General features: G+C 44.9%; 1 protein-coding gene across 4 annotated transcripts in view; it reads left to right on the top strand.

Moving 5' to 3' along the window:
• The window catches only part of rasal2 (RAS protein activator like 2), a 91,245-nt gene that overhangs the window by 67,002 nt on the left and 6,105 nt on the right, over positions 1-18,138 (top strand). For all 4 annotated transcript variants that reach the window (XM_040145614.1, XM_040145613.1, XM_040145612.1 and 1 more), the window contains 7 exons: positions 8,230-8,383; positions 9,349-9,447; positions 10,522-11,076; positions 11,666-11,810; positions 14,302-14,446; positions 16,150-16,389; positions 17,531-17,732. In XM_040145614.1, coding sequence (XP_040001548.1) covers positions 8,230-8,383; positions 9,349-9,447; positions 10,522-11,076; positions 11,666-11,810; positions 14,302-14,446; positions 16,150-16,389; positions 17,531-17,732 — 1,540 coding nt within the window. The remainder of the gene's footprint in view (positions 1-8,229; positions 8,384-9,348; positions 9,448-10,521; positions 11,077-11,665; positions 11,811-14,301; positions 14,447-16,149; positions 16,390-17,530; positions 17,733-18,138) is intronic.

The raw sequence follows: 18,138 nt of genomic DNA, 5'->3' as shown, positions 1-18,138 counted from the left end.
TGAAACAAGGACTATCAATCTTTGTCGTGTTTGCAGGAGAAGATATTGGTAAAGATGTCCATCAATCAGTAAAGCAGTGTGGTTACTGCCAGTGAGAAGGCTGTTGATTACAGTTCAGATAAAGTTCACCTCACTTTGATGAAGTTGTGTCAGCACAGTTTACCGACCTGGTTGTCTTTGTCTGTTTTGATGGATTGTTTCTGTTTTGGTCCAGGAACTGGACCAGGAATTGACCTTTTATTAGGTTTTTAAAAAAAATAAAGAACACATATGTATATGTATGTAATAACAGTAATAAATAGGAATTCCAATCAGACCCAACACGCGCACAAAAAACAAAACAAAAAACACATAGTTAAGTTAACATGACCAATTTTCTTCAAAGACGTCAATTTAAGTTCTTAGTTTAATGTAATTCTCTCCATAGTGTGTATTGTAGACTAGGTCCGTCCGCTCATTTACGGTTGCTATATCCATTTTCTGGCCAAAGCCTTTTTGCACGCCACTAACAGAAGCTCTTCATGATCAGAGATACGTGATTCTAAACTTCAAGTTAATGAACTCCACCAAGGAGGTTCTGTTTTCGGTGCTTGTCTGTTGGTTTGTTTGTTTGGTTTTTCAGCAGGTTCACGCAAAAACTACCAAACTGATTTGCACCGAACTTGGCGGGGGGACGGGCCATGGGCCAGGGAAGAACCCAGTAATTTTTGTTGTGGATCTGGTTAAAGGGTCTGATCCAGGAATTTTTTATCGTTTTCCTCAACATCGTGAGATTGGGCATCTTTTGCATTGGCGGAGTAACGCACTCTACGGAGTGCCAGTCTGGTTTTCATCTTAAAAACTGCCTCTAGGACACGGTGGACACTTCTCCGAAATAGAGCCACGGAGGGACCGTTCCAGAAAACGAGGACATGGTTTAGCACAGCACCTCCAGCAGAAAGTCTGAGTAGAACAGTGAGTGCTTTGAGCTGAGTACAGAAGAACTGAATCACGTTCTTCCAGCTGAACTCTCTTCAGGAGGGAGAGCTTGTCTCTAACCCCAGCTGCCGCCCGCAGACCCCGTCCCGTTCTCCGTGTGTTACTGGAAACTTACCCTCTGCTTCGCATCTTGGTTCCATGATCATTGAGTTCCTTACGAAAACGTTTCTGTTAAGATTTCTTATTTCCGTACGTCGTGCAGTGTTAGAAGCCGTAGAGTTTGTTTGCTTGTCAGATTTGCAGTGACACTGAGCAGCAGTGACAGCTCTGTGATAATAAAGCTTAATTTCCTGCTCTGGTTCTGCTTCCCTCTGTTTCTGGTCGCGCTTTGTTTCCTCCAGTAATCAAGCTCAACGTCTCTCTGTCTGTCTTTCTGTCTGCCGATGCCTCGTCTCTCAGATATTAGCTAAGATTTAAACTCCAACGGAGACAAAGAGAGCAGGGTTGGTTTATTTCGTTTTATTTGAGTAGTTTTCCGCTTCCTGCTCCCCTTCCTCCTCTGTTATCAGGAGGTTATGGGTTTGTCTTCCTCTTCTTCCTGCTCTTCCTCCCTCCATTAGCCCAACCAGCCTTCCCAGCACTGACTGGAGCTGGTTTTACTGGAAGACCGGCTCTCCTCTCCAGCTGCAGTACACTGTGCTGCTTCACTCTGCAGACGGTTTTGTGTTTTCCCTCTGGGTTTGCAAAATATAATGTTTCCCACCAAAACACACACGTTTTGTGGGAATACCTAGATGCATCTTTCCTGTCAAGAAAAAGTCCTGGAAAGCCAGAGGTTGTCTCTGGGAAAGTTTTGAATCCGCAGCCAAATTTCAGTCAGGTTCAGTGGTGGAAGAAGTACTGATACCGCAGTGTGAAAATACAACAACAAGACGCATCCAGTCTGTCAGTATAATCAGGAGAATACACTGAACATGTCAAAATTACTCAACACTGACTGTTTTACTATTATACATTAGATTATATTTACTGAGGCTTTAATGTGTAAACAGCATTTTACTGTTGCAGCTGGCTGAGCTGCAGCTAATTACTGACTATTTTATAAAGGGCTACAACTAATTATTATTTTCTTTATTGATTCATCTGCTGATTATTTTCTTGATTGATGTTGAAAATATTGACAACAATGCACATCACAATTACCCAGAGCCAGAAGTGACGCCTTGAAATGTCTTGTTTTGTCAACCAACAGTTTGTAATTTTAATTATTGAAATAATTACAAGGAAAATACAGCAAAAATCTTCACATTTGAGAAAAGGGAACCAGAAAACGTGGATTTCAGTGATTACCAAAAATAGTTCCCGATGAATTTTCAGTCCTTTCAGCTCTATTTGTATGTACCTGTTGGTAGTTGAATGTCTAGCAAAGCTCCGGGGCGGCTGTGGCTCAGGAGGTAGAGCGGGTCGTCCGCGAACTGTCGGTGGTTCGATCCCCGGCTCCTCCGGTCCGCATGTCGAAGTGTCCTTGGGCAAGATACTGAGCCCCAATTGCCCCCGGTGAATAATCAGTATGTGTGTGTGTGTGTATAGCGGAGTATGTATGGAATTGAGCTCTGTATGACTGTATGTGTGAATGGGTGAATGTGGCAGTAGTGTAAAGTGCTTTGAGTGGTCGATAAGACTAGAAAAGCGCCTAAAAGTTGAGTCCATTCACCATCTTCATATGTTTTGTTTGTAAAATCTTAAATTGTAAAGTCAGCGTAACTATAGCTGTTAAATAAATGTAGTGCAGTAAAAAGTAAAATATTTCCCTCTAAACTGAAGTGAAGCGGAAGTATAAAGTGACATTACAAGAAGACACTCAAGTGAAGTGCAAGTTTGTGTGTCTGTTCTCAGCCAGAGATTTTTACGAGGGAAGAAGCTCCAGTCCGTAACGCCACTGTTCAACCGGAGTGGACTGAGTGTTTCTGTGGTTCAGCAAGTCCAGCAGAGTGAGTCGTCCTGACTTTAGAGGATCAGGAGTCACATTCTCCTGCTGAACTTTCATTCATATAAACTAAATACAATAAATAAACCTTGAGGTTAGTAAATAAAACGCAGATCAGACTCAGTTTTGGAGATACCCAATACTTAAGGATTCGAACTGGGCCAAAAAAAAGAACTTGATTGGGGCATCCTTTATTTGGACAATATGTTAGTTACATATCAGCTTAAACATCATTTAGGAACTAGGGTTCACCGGGTTCACCGCTCTCAGGCAAGTGGTCATCTCATGTCAAATGCGTTTCGCTATCTGAGCAGCTAGTCAACAGTTCACCCTGTTGTCAGATGGTTTAGTTTACAGCAGAGTTCAGATCAAGAGTGTCTCCTTTTTGCATCTCTGTTTTGTTTCTACAACACACAGCATGTAAATCAGACAGAGTTTAGCTTGTTAGAAGGTTGGTTTTTATTCTCCTTTGATGGAGCTAGGCTAACAGTTTGCCCCTGCTTCCAGTCTTTGTGCTAAGCTAGGCTAAACGTGTCCTGGATCTGTCTCTGTGCCGGACACATTACAGATGAAACTGACCTCCATCCATCGGACTCTGGAGGAAGAGGAGAACAGGAGCGTTTCCAGAAATGTTGTTTCGGTCTGTCTGCTGACAGGGAGCTCTGCACGGCATCTGCCTCTGTATATACGTGTGTGTGTGTAGAGTATATTGATGCAGTGAGAGTGGAGTGTTTGCAGCTTTATAGTCGACAGAATGTCAGCCAGCTGGATAGGATGATAATGCTAAACACACACACACACACACACACACACACACACAAAGCCTCTCTCAGTCAGCTCTGAGCTCTGACTCCTGATGGACGGTTCATCTTCTCTCATCCAGAGGGCTCGAAAAGCTCAGCTCGCCAAAACTCTGAGGTTCAGGTAGGACTGTGTGTCTGTGTGTGAGCGTGTGAGCGAAATTTATGTGAGATTGATACCTGCTCTGATGAAAACGGTGCAGTTTAATTTCTGTCTCCAGACTTGTTGTCTTTGGTCTCTGTGAAATTCCAAACCTTGTTTCAGAGGCTTTTCCGCCCAGACAGGAAACCGTGGAGTCATCATAGTGATGGAGAAGCTGTGACACTGTCTGATGGACAATGTTGATGTAGGCGAGATGGTTGAGGTCAGAAAACTCTGGTGAAACATGTCATACAAGAGCCTCCACTCTGCTGGTTTCAGTCTTTGCAGCAGAGGTTGAACTTGCTGCAGGGATTTTCTCCCATTCAGACACCGGAGCCCCGGATGAGGTCCGACGCTGATCAGGTCTGGCTCCGTGTTGGATGGGGATGGGGATGAGGTTGAGGTCAGGGCTCTGTGCGGGCCAGTCGAAGTTCTCCGAACCAAACTGGGAAACCATTTCTTTACAGAGCTGCTTTGTGCACAGAGGCATTGAGACAAAAAACAAACTGTGTTACAAGAATGACTGGTGGGTGAGGTCACACTCGATGTGCGCGTGTCAAAGAAAACAGTGACGACTAAAAGAAGGAATTAGACGTCTGGCTGACGGTGGGTTGCTCGCGGTGGACCGCGAGTGGCTCCAGACTGGTAGACAGTTAATCGCAAAAATAATCAGTGGATTAATCGATAATGAAAACAACCGTTAGTTGCAGCTCTGGATATGAGCAACATTTTCACGTAGATGTTTCTTACTAAAACGCTAAAATACTCCAACTCCAAAAGACGAATAGAGTTTCCCTCGTGCTTTGGTGTAACAGAAAACAGTGTGCAGACCTCAGACAAAACATTTTGAATAATTCATTTTTCAGATAACTGTAGTGAATATTAAAACGTAACCTGACAGTAAGTGACCAACAGAGGAAGCAGATGATATCGAAGCTGTGCCTGTTGTCACCATGTCATTGTTTTCCACCTGTGTGACGTCTGGTTATTAACTGATGAAACCAATAACCCATTAGATTTAGAAAAAAAATTATTTTTCCTTCGGGATCTTCGCTACATCGCTGTCTGTGTGTGTGTGTGTGTGGGTGTGGGGTCAGAGCTCAGTAAGTGCTTCCTCTGACAGCAGACTGGATCAGGTTTCCATCCTAATGCACGAGACCAGCCCTTCCTCAAACGCTGTCTGTCTTCCTGTGTGTTGTAGTGTTGGTGTGGCCACTTAGGAACCAGGTTCTATGGTTTCAATTCACTGTTTAACCAAATGATCTAAACCTGGAGCTCTCAGACTTTTTACCTCTGACACACTGACACAAAGCAAATGTCTCTCCTCAGATGCTTTTTCCTTTTTACATTGTTTCATTTGAATTCATCTTTAGAGGCCTGAAAACTATACAGGACGAAACTGAGGAAAAAAAAAATCAAAGATCAGAGAAAAGTCTGAAAATTAAACATAACGTCGTGTTGCAGAACATAGTTTTTTCTTACTTCCTTATCCCCGGGGATAACCTCTCGACCCCTTGGGGGAGCTCTTAGCCCAAAGTAAGGACCCCAACAACTGGGTCCAGCGATATAAGCCACTGACTTGAAATTAAATCAAGACAAACAGCTGTTCAACCCGTCTCAGATCATTTAATTTGAATCCTTTTCAGAGGCCTGAAGAGCAGACGCTTTCTACGATTTAGTAAAAGCAAAGATTTGAGAAAACTGTGTCAAAGATTTATGTTTTCACACATGTAAGATCCCTGAAGTCCACAGAGGCAGCGCTGTTGCTAAACATGTGTTTATTATATTTACAGCTTTATCCTAACAAATATATTTCAACTCTCCCCGAAGGAATTTAATCACCTACAGTGGAAAGAAAAAGCCAGTGAACCCTTTGAATAACCTGGTTTTCTGCTTTAACCGGTCATGAAATGTGACCTGATCTTCATCTAAGTCACAAGTACAAACAAACACAACGTGCTTAAGCTGATACCACAGAGTTGGAATCTTTTCTGTATTAATTGAACAAGCAAAGGTATCTGCAGCATTGCTGCTTATCCAAATTCGACCCCACCCTAGTGACGCATTACATTTCTGCATTTGGAGCGTGATTCCCTTAATGTTTGTGCTTTGTCCTCAGGAGGACACCAAAAACATAGCCCACTTTCTACAAACCCAAATTATCCTGCTGCTTTAAGTTCGGACCATTTAAACACCAGTTATATCCACACTTGGACTCATCGAAGGAATGGCATCATTTTGAGGCTTCATCTTGTTGTGGATCAACCCAGGAGGGGGGGTGGGGGGCCAGAGCAACTCTCTAGTCTTCAGTAAACTCTATTTCACAAATGTTATGTGATAAAATGGTCTTCAATATGAATACTTAAGGTTTTAACTCAGCCTTGTATCTGATTGATTGATGTATCCAGCTGTCAGTGAAACAAGCCTGAAGTCACAGCATCAGCGGTGATCTCAGACCACTAATCCAGGTTTACGTAACTCATGTGACACAGCAGTGGGATTACACACACACACACACACACACACAACCAGAGTGAATTAAAGAGTGATCTCCTGAAAAGCTTCAGGTCATCATTGAGCGTTTCTAACAATCATGTGATAGGTCTCCAGCGGGAAAGAAGTATCCAGACTGAGTTAAAGAACTAATACCACAAGAGTCCATCCAGTAACAGTCCCCTGTTCAAATTCTTACTTAGTATTTAAAAACTGTACTTATCATGCAGAATGGACCTGGTCAGCACTTTTCTTTTTTTGTAATTTAATCTATAACTTCTTCACATTAAGTCTGCAACGAACAATTTCATTATCAGTTGATCAGTCACTTATTGTTGTCACTGAGTTGTTTGATCATTTTGTCTATAAATTGAAATCGGTTTCTCAGAGGCCACAGTGATTTCTAAACAGCTCAAAACCCCAAATATTCGGTTTCCTAACGTGATATGAGAGACACAGGTAGAAACAGCTTGAAACATGAAAATGTTAATGGGTTATTAAATAAATGTTCTGTTGATGGATTAATCAACTAATGCGTCAGTACTGGTTCATATTATATTAGGTCATCGTATGTTTTTGGATGGTTTAGGGAAACTAGTAACTGTGTTAAGCTGTCAGATAAAGTACGACATTTCTTTCTGAAATGTCGTGAAATACAAGTATAATGTACCATTAAAGAGTATCTCAAATTTTGCTTCAGTACAGTAATTGTTCTCAGTTCAGTGCAAGCTCCAGTCTAGGGCAGTTTCCTGGGAAAAAGGAGAGAGAAAACTGAAACTTGTTAAAGTTGGAATTTAAAAATGGATAAAAAGAGCAGCTGGAGTTAGGATTACATTCGCCGATGCTGATCACATCACCTCCTGTCTTTGTCTTTTAAAAGCAGCAGACAGTTTAATGAGCCCAGACCACTTTTCTGGAGAACAGTGTCCAGAACCCCAAGTGTAATTATAGTAACACAGCTTACAGCACACTGCATCTATGACACAGCACAATTAGTCCGCTTTCAAGGGCAGAGGAGGATAAATATACGTCTCAGGACTCGGCGATTTTCTGGTCGGGGTCTGCAGTGGTTTGCAGTCTGCAAAGATGTGTTTCCATTATTACTGTTTGCATTTCTTTTACTTAATCGGTTGAAAATGTTGCATTCAGTTAGTTGCGGCTGTGTTCACACGCACAGGATAATGGCTCATCTGTAAATACTGTGAGAAAAGAAACACACCGCATGCTTAGATGAACGCCACATAAATAAAAAAAAGTAAAACAACAAAGGCAAAAACAAAATTGAAAAATATCCAGCAGAGTTTCCCTCTGTCTCCTGAGACTGGTCTGTAGTTAAACACCTGCCTTGCTCCTCGCCGCATCGCCCGCCGCTGCCTAGCGCCTGCTCTCCCTGCAGAGGTTGTTCCCATGGAAACACTCCCGCAGGCCCGATGCGACTGGCCGTCCCAGGACCTTGTTTACCGCCCGCCGGACTACAGGGAAGCTGGATAAAGGCGACGCTCTGCACGGCGGCGTTCTCGGTGAACGGAGCTCGTGTCTGCCGGAGGGTCAAGGTTGGAGGAAGGTGTGAGCAGGGGGGGAGTCGAGGAGGAGGAGGTGGGATGCTCTGGGGAACTCCCCTCGCCTGGCTCTGCGGTTGTTTTTCGTGGGTATAACTGTTCTCCTGCTTCACTGTTGACGGCAGGCGGCTGTGGTAACGAGCTGAAACACTCAGAGGAAGTTTGGTGAATCCGGTGGCGTTGTCACGGCATCAGAAAACGCCACCGCCAGCTTAGCTTTATTTTCTACCCGATCCTCAGGACCCCCGCTGAAGATTAACAACTCTAGTTCCACAAACACGAACCTGCTTTTCATTTATGTGCGTTTTGATTTTCCCTCTGGTCTTCCAGAACTCGCGGACTTCCCAAACTGAAGGAGTCGACCTCCCACGAGTCTTTGCTGAGTCCGGGCAGTGCGGTGGAGGCTCTGGACCTGAGCATGGAAGAGGATGTGTTCATCAAACCTCTGCACAGCAGCATCCTGGGACAGGAGTTCTGCTTCGAGGTGACAAACATAAACTGAAACACAATTTTACTGCATTCTGCAGCCCCACTGGGGCTTAGACGACAGCTTCCACTGCGGAGGAAATCAGAGTTTTTTATACTTAAGGCCTTTATCAGACACTTTGACATGTCACAGGTGTAAATGATAAAATGAATGATGGCTAAAAAGCGGATCAGTTTAAGGTCCTGGTGCGGTTCCTGTTGGCTCACTGTCCCACTGTCCTGGTTTACCGGGACACTTGAATAGAACAGAGCCGTCGTTAATGTCATTAACGACACCTGTGCTTTTCCTGCTGTGACAAGTCAAAATGTCTGCAGTGAAAACGGTCTTTTTATTTCATATTCTCATCGCACTGTGTGCATCCATTTACAGAGACAGGTTCGTGTTTCATCTGTGTCGACATACAGCTCTGTTCAGTAGACTTGGCCACTAAAAGTAAAGTCAGGATGTTTTCAGACATAAAGCCGTGAATAGCTTCGGTTTCTCAGTGAACCTGATCCAAACTGAAGTTAAGAGAAAGAACCTAAATCAGATCAGCATTTGCCGTGACCCCCCTTTGCCTTTTACACCTGCACACAGTTTTCCAGGTTCTCGACAGGTAGGTTGTTCTAATGAACTTGGAGAACCTGCCGCGGTTCTTCTGTGGATTCAGTCTGTCTCTTCGTGTGGTCCCGGACTGACTCCACGATGCTGAGATCAGGGCTCGGGGGGGGTGTAGACCCTACTGCTGCGGGACTCCTTGTTCTTCTGGTCTCTGAAGACAGTTCTTCACGACTCTGGCTGTGCGTTTGGACTCGTTGTCCCGCTGCAGGACGAATCTGGGACCGACCAGACGTCTCCTGATGGGACTGATGGTGGAGAAGCATCTAAACATCTGAAGGGCCTAAGACTTTTACGTAGTACTTCCTTAATTTAACAGCAGTTCAGATGTCACGGTCTTTCTCTCTCTCTCTCTCACCTGTCAGGTGACATACTCAGGAGGCAACAAGTGTTTCAGCTGCACTTCAGCCTCAGAGAGAGACAAGTGGATGGAAAACCTGAGGAGGACGATTCAGCCCAACAAGGTGAGACAGACAAGCTTTCGGGACCCCGTTTTTGTGGGGACACTACAACCAGCACAAGTGTCGCTCCAGCAGTTTCCAGTTACAGTATTTTTCCGACTTTGAAATTCACCTTGACCTTTGGTCTGGTAATTGTGCGGCCGTGTGCGCGGCGCACAGGAGGGATTCAAATGAGGCAGTGCAAAGGGAGATGTTGGTATGGGTGAAAATTGGGTCTTAAACACTGAGCTGAGAATAGACGTCTCATAACCACGTCTCTTTCTGTCACAAAGTCATTTTGCCGCCAATCTAGTGATTGTGTCAACGAGAGCAAACTAAATACTTGAGGTGAACGTGCAGCAAAAATGGAGGAATTTTGGGTAAATCAGTCCGTGTTTGTCTATAAAGGAATGAGTGATTCTGACAGTGTCTGTCGTCCGCAGCTGTTTTATAACCAAGCTTCTCTTTCAGTTCATTAAATCCCTGCAGCACCGGAAGGCAGCAGGACACGCGCTGATAAATCTGCAGCCACATCAGGGCACTGTGCCGTTACACATGGCCATTCATTGTTTCTGTCTAGATTCAATCCCACACAAATGACACCAGGCTGCTACACAATAAACACACACATTGTCAGGTAGCTGGACTCATTAATCAGCCTTCACTGCCTCCTTTCCAACTTTTTTTGGATAGAAAAGACGCCTTTCGTGTTTTGTTCTTGAAGGTCACCACGGTGCAAACTCTGCTGATGTTACTGTACTAATTGTCTATTAAAGAAAAAAAAAAACAAGACACAACACACACACTATGAGGTCAGTGATCAGGTCTAAACGTGGTTTTGTGTATTATAGTCCATTAACGGCAAACGCTGTGAGCATTTTCATCATGATGTGTTTTTACTAACTTGTTAATGTTCAGATCCAAGAAATAAAGGTATTTAAATGCAGGAACTAGCATCCACATTGTTATATGGCCGAAGGACCGAGAAGTCGTCTCCACTTCTGATTTGATCTGATTGCTGTTTTTTGGATTTTCATTTTGGAAACCAAATCCCACGGGCTGCATTTGAACATATTAATTATGAGTGTTTGTTTCCAGGACAACTGTCGGCGGGCGGAGAACCTGCTGCGACTGTGGATCATCGAAGCGAAAGACCTGCCGCCCAAGAAGAAATATTTCTGCGAGCTGTGCCTGGATGACGTCCTGTACGCTCGGACCACCAGCAAGACCCGCAACGACAGCCTGTTCTGGGGCGAGTACTTCGACTTTTCCGGCCTGCCGGCCGTGCACAGCATCACCGTGCACATCTACCGCGATATGGACAAGAAGAAGAAGAAGGACAAGAACAACTACGTGGGCCTGGTCAACATCCCGGTATCGGGCGTGACGGGTCGGCAGTTTGTGGAGAAGTGGTACCCGGTCAGCACGCCCACCACCAGCAAGGCCAAAGGAGGGGGGCCGTCGATCCGCATCAAGTCGCGCTTCCAGACCATCTCCATCCTGCCCATGGAGCAGTACAAGGAGTTCGCCGAGTTCGTCACCAACAACTACACCATGCTGTGCTCTGTTCTGGAGCCCGTCATCAGCGTCAAGAACAAGGAGGAGATGGCCTGCGCTCTGGTCCACATCCTGCAGAGCACCGGCAGGGCAAAGGTCAGAAAACATTACCCGCCACAAAATCTGAGGTTAGAGGATGAATAGTTTGATGAGATCGCTCTCACGTCTGTGCAGTGACTAGACGGCTAGCATAGCTTAGCATAAAGACTGGGAACAGGAAACAGGTGAAAAAATCTGCTTCATATTTACCGTCCAGACAGGAGGGTTTTATCAGTCTTCTACAGCTCTACAGTGTTTCCACAAACGTTGAAATGTTCCTTTAAAAGTCATTTTGATTCATTATATACGAACACTATTTCTTAGGAATGAAAATCGCTGAGCGTAATTGAATGTTCAATGGCATATTGAATATGGGGCTGCAACAAGAAAAATTAGACACGGTGGCCACTTTGTTCAGTAGTTCATCAGCAACTGCGGTGAATGAATAAAGCTGATTCCATGATTTCATCGCATTGCTGAGAAAAACTGCCGCTGCATGTGGAAATATTAAGATTTGTTTGGTCCATCGGAAAAAAACATCCGAGTATCATGTGCAGCCGGTGTTTGAGGACAGATAAAGTCCACTTGACAAGTCCGGACCGACACGTGCTCATCATGTCCTTTTCCTCCTCCTCGTCTCGTTCAGGACTTTCTAACAGACCTGGTGATGTCGGAGGTGGATCGATGTGCCGACCACGACGTCCTGATCTTCAGGGAGAACACGTTGGCCACCAAGGCCATCGAGGAGTATCTGAAGCTGGTGGGACAGAAATACCTGCACGACGCACTCGGTGAGTCTCAGAGCAGCTGGTACTCACCTGTATACACCTGTACCTCTGTCCTTGGGCTTCGTTGGTCAGACCAGATCATAATACTGCACTGAGAATTTTGTTTGTTCGTTGTACGGTGAAATTTGCCATTTAAATCTTAAAATGATTTACTCCGTTTTTTTTAAGACCCAGGCCTCGAAAGTCTCAAATTCTCTTCAGTATCAATTTTTGAGTTTTTAATTTCAATTTTAATCTGAGTTTAAACCTGAAGAAATACAAACTGATCCCGTACAAAGCCCTACGTGTTTATGTGACAGGCATTAAATTGGACCCTCACAGCAGATACGAATCTCGTTCTAGTTTGAAATCAGAAATCTTCCTCGTTCATCCATATAGAATCCGGCCTTCATTTGTCTTAAGATGTGGTTTTAAAAACGCCCCATAAAATATTAACTGCTGCTGACTGGAGCAGAAACTTAACAGCTTCGTTTTTTTCTGGAGGAGTTTCTCTTGTTTTTGGAGATTTTTATTCTTAATTCAAATGTATTGATTCTCGAGAGTCTATCAGTAAATCAGTCATCCTAGCTGTACTGTAATTATTTAAAGGGTAGAAATAATGTGATGTTGATTTTGTTAATATGTAGTCATCAAGTTAGAGGACTCATTTGGTTTCCGAAGTTTTTTCCTCACTTTAAATTAGCTTTGTATTTTCCAAGTTTTATGTTGATGATCTCCTCAGTGTTTCAATATAGAAACACACACCTCTCACACTGTAGGTTTATGTTCTGACCGTTGGTTTGGTTTACTTATACTTTGTTCCTGTAAAATCCAATACTTTTTGTCAGTTTGGTTCCAAATACTACAGTACCCATGAGCGTCGGCCGCTGCCGCCACGGAGAAGCAGCCGGCCAGAGGTGTGACTCTGTGGCAAAGTCGCAACATTCGAACCCGTCAAACTGACCCGGGGTCTGAAAGTGAATATGTTATCAGGCTTCTACAGAGGGTAATGACGACGGGCTGTGGAGCTCTCTGATTGGCTGTTCCTCAGTGAAATGCACCCTGGGAGTCGTAGCTGACCTCTCCCTCAGTTTTTACGTCCACAGCTTTGACCTCTCCTCACAGAAACAGACGTTTTCTGACCCGGCTGTTGATCTGTCGCTCTGATGACTGAAGCAGGGGCGTTTCACGTCCATCACAGACTGTCAGTCACCAACACTCAACACGAGGATCAGGAACCAGACTTTTATCTCTGCCTCCTATTAGCCACTGCCAGACTGCAGGACAATGTGGAGACAGAGGTGACAGCTCGATCCTGCGTCACATTAAAGGGGCAGAAAGTCTTTGTTAACTCCTTTTATTATCAGTTTTATGCTGGATGCTAAAATTTGAGCACATGGGGTCTCTACTCATCACCCCCCTCGAAATAGTTCTTCTCAGTTTACATGTAGTGAAACATTTCCGAGACGCGATAAAAGAGAGAGAGAGAGAGAAGAATCTTAAAATAGTTCAGACGCTGTGCTGAATAGAGAGCCAGGAGACCTGCTGTCATTACAAACCATCAAACCTCCCCGAATCTTCACATCAGCTGTGTCGAGAGAAGATAAAGGCTTTCGTGACTTGAAAACGACTCCGGGCAGAAACAAAACTCAGCCAGACCTCAAAAAAACATGTAATTTCACCATCATTCATATATTTATAGCTTCATATCCGAAAATAGAATACTTCTAAAAGAACGACATCCTGTGGCTCGTTAAGCAACACGAGTCGCCTGCAGCTTTCTGCAATTAAAGTATTTTATTTGGACGGAGAGTTATTTGATCATGAGACAGCAGGAAGTATCAGAACTACTGTAACTGCATTGATTTGTTCCACTAATTAAAACCAATGTGAACCTTAATCAGGTTTGTTATGGACGTATGATCACACAGGTGTGTTTAAATAAAGGCACACGTCACGATGTCAGTTTGACTAAGTGATCTTAACTCAAGGCCCACTTACTAGCTTTTGAGCTGGAGATTTCAACCATCTTTCTGCTTTCATGAAGAAATTGAATTTGCTCAGTAAACTAAACTAATAATTGAATTCAAACCATGACAACCGAAATTTGTTCTCCAAAAAATTCCACGAAGGCCAAGACAGGGGTCGAAAGCTCCGGGAAAAAGTTCCGGCTTTTCCTGTTTCCAAGTTGAAGAATGAACTTTTATGCCTAAACGAGGAGTCACACGGAGAAATGCAAACCATTAAAATAACAACATAAACTACAGTATTTCCACTGACTAATGTGAGGGGGCACTCACACACTCACTGTTTGTCAATAGAGTCCAGTCAAATCAAATCGGACCCAATAGAATCATTTGATCCTTTGGGACCTGGGACGCGTGTGAGCGACAGCTGGATGTTCTCTAAATGAGTAGAACTGTGAAGGGAGAAAATGAATAGATGATGGTGCAGAAATAAAGGACCGGTCCGTCTCTGTCTCTGTCTCTGTCTCTGTCTGCCCGTCCGTCCTCAGGCGAGTTCATCAAGGCTCTGTACGAGTCGGACGAGAACTGCGAGGTGGATCCCAGTCGATGCTCCGGCGGCGATCTGGCCGAACACCAGAGCAACCTGAAGATGTGCTGCGAGCTGGCGTTCTGCAAGATCATCAACTCCTACTGGTACGACTGCTCCGAGTCCGCGCCCGTATTACATTTGACCAATGTTTACGTTAATTCATTCATTTCTGTGGTTCCATGTGCAACACTATGTAACTCAATTTGCTTAACTTGCCGATCGTAGCTCAATTTTCAGCAGCAGGTCCCATCGTTCTGCTCAAACCCCGTTCGCCATTTGTTTAGCATCATACAGCTGCTGCTGTTTTCTACTTGTTCCTTCCGAGCTCAAGATTAAACTCTTTGATATAGATCGACATCGTTGATAGAAGAGACCAGGGGACGTAAAACAGTGGCTGCAAATATAAAATGACGGTTGAAAAAAAAAAAAAAGCTTGAAATAAATAAAGCATAAACTAACACGTACAGAAAACTACTAGAAGATGTAAACAACAGCAGCAGCACCGAGACAAGTTTGGCCAATGCAGCGACTAAAACCACCAGTGTGGAATTACATTCACACAAACGCAACATAACGACCCAGAGGTCGACATGGATAAGTACCGAGGCTGTGTTCGTTAGCGCCCCGTGGGCCTCGGTGTCGTGTCTGCCGGCGCGCCTCTGTGCGAGTAGGAAGTTCAACCGACAGGGACGGGCCGTCAGAGCGACGCCGCCACCTGCTGCCGGAAAGAGGCAACAGCAGCTCAGCGTCAGAATAACGCACCGTCTTCCCAGTCATCCGGCATGATGACAAGTGTGTCGGACCTGCCGCTCGTCCACCTCGGTCCTGCACAGTTTAACTCTTAACGTGGAGGTTTTATCGGTTCCAGTCACAGCAGCTCACTGCTCAGTTTCACTGACGAGAGGATTTAAAGTGTCAGGCTGCGGATTTTCCTCCCCGCAGCATTTCCCCCGCCGAGTCCGTCAGCCCCTCGGCAGCGTGACCGCTGCCTCGCTGGTTGGCAGCTGACACCGGGCTGTTTGTGTCCTGCCAGACTGATGTGAAAACATAAGAAGTCGTTCCTTAGTTAAGCTTAAATCCATTTCAAAATAAAACCCAATAGGCTCATATTATAATCCATTCATTTATCCATTAATTAAAGGTCCTTCTATGCTACAAACTAAACGTTTGACTCCTTTAAGACCCAAATCTGTTCAGTTGTAGCCTAAAGTTAAGTACCTGAATACTGAACAAAGATCCCTTCAAATCTCATGAAATTGCGGCTGGAAATATTTCAAAGCCGTAACGTCAACCAAAAAAACCCCTCAAACTGACCAGTAATGGACTTGTCCGTATCTAGTATTGATGTTAAAGTTAAGGGGGAAGTCAGGAACCTGTTCAAATCTACTTAGTGTTGATTGTGTTGTTTTTAAGGAAGAATTAAGGATCTCTAGGGATTCATTTAGGGGGTTTGGGGGGACTGTTGTTTCGTAGTGTGAGAACTACAGAATTACCTATATAGTGTATAGTGAATGATTTTGGACAAGGTTCTAAAAATGTCTTAATTTCTGCTCTGGGACCGGTTTCGTTTTACGATATATTTCGCTGTCTCCGCTGCCGAATTGTGAGACACATTTTAACAGAGAAGCAGAAGAAAAAGTGTCGTTATAATATCTAGCGTTAGACCAGTGATTATCTTTACTTCCACATAAATCACATTGTTTGCCTTCGGACGTATTCGAAGCCTGCAGAGGTCAGGACGTGCGTCCTCTGAGGCAGCAGACACCTGACCCTTCCCTCCTCTCTCTGCCGCTTCCTGTCTCCTCAGTGTGTTTCCTCGGGAGCTGAAGGAAGTGTTTGCGTCGTGGAAGCAGCAGTGCGTCGCTCGCGGCCACCAGCAGGACATCAGCAAGCGTCTGATCAGCGCCTCGCTCTTCCTGCGCTTCCTCTGCCCCGCCATCATGTCGCCGTCGCTCTTCAACCTGATGCAGGAGTATCCCGACGACCGGACGTCCCGAACGCTGACGCTCATCGCCAAAGTCATCCAGAACCTCGCCAACTTCACCAAGTGAGTACCTGCCGGTCGACAGCAGCCGCGCTGCTCCGGCAAACTGCCGTGCGCTCGTCTTCAAGGGCGGTCGCTCCTGTCCTGCCATTTTCAGAGGGAATATAAGCGTTAGAGATGAGCACGTACTGGAGGGTTTATCCCGGAGAACTGGAACTAGAATTCGTTGCCTTGGTAACGCTGTTCCCAGTCAGTCAGACTGGATCTTGATTTGACTTCAGATTGTCGTCGTCGCTGGTGTTTGGGTCGTGACGTCAGCCAGGCTGGAATGAAATTAGGCACAAATGTTCATCTTCCCCTCAGGATGAACTGTGGTAACTTTGGTCCCCTCACTTTTCATCTAGCGCCACCATCAGGTCGACATTTGAATTTGTCCAGTACTTTGCTTTATGAGCAGATACCTGCGGAGCTGTGTCACGTTCATGTCGTGTCGGATGGATGGGAAAGATTCACATCAGAGGAACTCAGGACATGACTGCAGAGTTGGTTGAATGAGAGTTAGGAATAGTGAGTACTGACCATATAACTCTGTCCCCGCTGAGTTTGGCTTTAACTACATTTAACAACAGTTTTTTGGCCGACGTGAGTCGTTGATGTTTGTCTGCGACGTGAAGCGCAAGGTCAGATATATCAGAGCTTTCGCACCAATCCGACTTTCCCAGTCAACATCATTTACGAGTCGTAATCTCGATAACTCTGATATACCACGATTACGCAGCGTAACTTTGTGGACCCGGTAAACAGGAGGAAAATGCGATCAGAGAGTGTCGTCCAGTCTGAAGCAACAGAGCCGATGACAGAGCAGAGGAGGTCTCCTCCGGGTTTTCACTGCATCCAGACTCGTCCGGACACACTTTCTGTTCGTCAACGTGAAAACCTCATCCCTCTAGTTAAGATGAGTCACTACCACGGGGACGGTTTTTATGTTTTAATGTAAAGGCCGTCTGTGCAACGAAAACCTTGAAAATGAATTGAAGGATAAAACTAAGGATACTACAACAGGAGATGCGTTCGCGCAACTGTTAATGTTCCTACTTTCGTTTTTAAGAAAACTCTTTTCTTGAGATGCTTTAGGAAACTGCTCTGAACCGAGTCTCGCGGAAAGAAAAATGTCAGCTCGGGGATTGTTGTGTCTGCTCTGCAGGTTTGGAAACAAAGAGGAGTACATGGCCTTCATGAACGACTTTCTGGAGCACGAGTGGGCGGGGATGATGCGTTTCCTGTCGGAGATCTCCAACCCGGAGACTTTGTCCAACACGCCGGGCTTCGAAGGTTACATCGACCTCGGCCGCGAGCTGTCTGTCCTTCACGCTCTGCTGTGGGAGGTCGTCTCGCAGCTTGACAAGGTGCCGACCTCACCCCAACTGTGTGTGTGCGTGTGTGTGTGTTTGCAGTGGGGATAATTTACTCACACGGGCTACAGTTTTTTGCAGTTTCTTGGTTTTATTAATGTCTTAAAGAGACTTAGCCGAGGGCTAAAACCAGTCCTGCCTCAGAGAATAACTGAGAGGTCTAGGAAGCTCCCTCCAGCAGAAACCCGACGCCTGTATGGAGAGAAATTAGTCTCAGGATTGTTGACGAATGCATGAGAGAAACGCAACTCCCATTTTCAAATTCCACATATTTGTCACAAATTTGTCTCCGTACTCGTGGGGGAGAGTGAGACGTTGCTGATTCTACCGCAGTCTCAGACACTAAATAGAAATCATGACGACGTGGTTTAGATTACGAGATAAGTGAAAGATGCAAATA

Source organism: Xiphias gladius, chromosome 15, assembly GCF_016859285.1.
Source record: "Xiphias gladius isolate SHS-SW01 ecotype Sanya breed wild chromosome 15, ASM1685928v1, whole genome shotgun sequence".
In the NCBI taxonomy this organism is placed as follows: Eukaryota; Metazoa; Chordata; class Actinopteri; order Istiophoriformes; family Xiphiidae; genus Xiphias; species Xiphias gladius.
The sequence above is the reverse complement of the archived record's forward strand: the minus strand, read 5'-3'. Positions and strand labels throughout refer to the sequence as shown.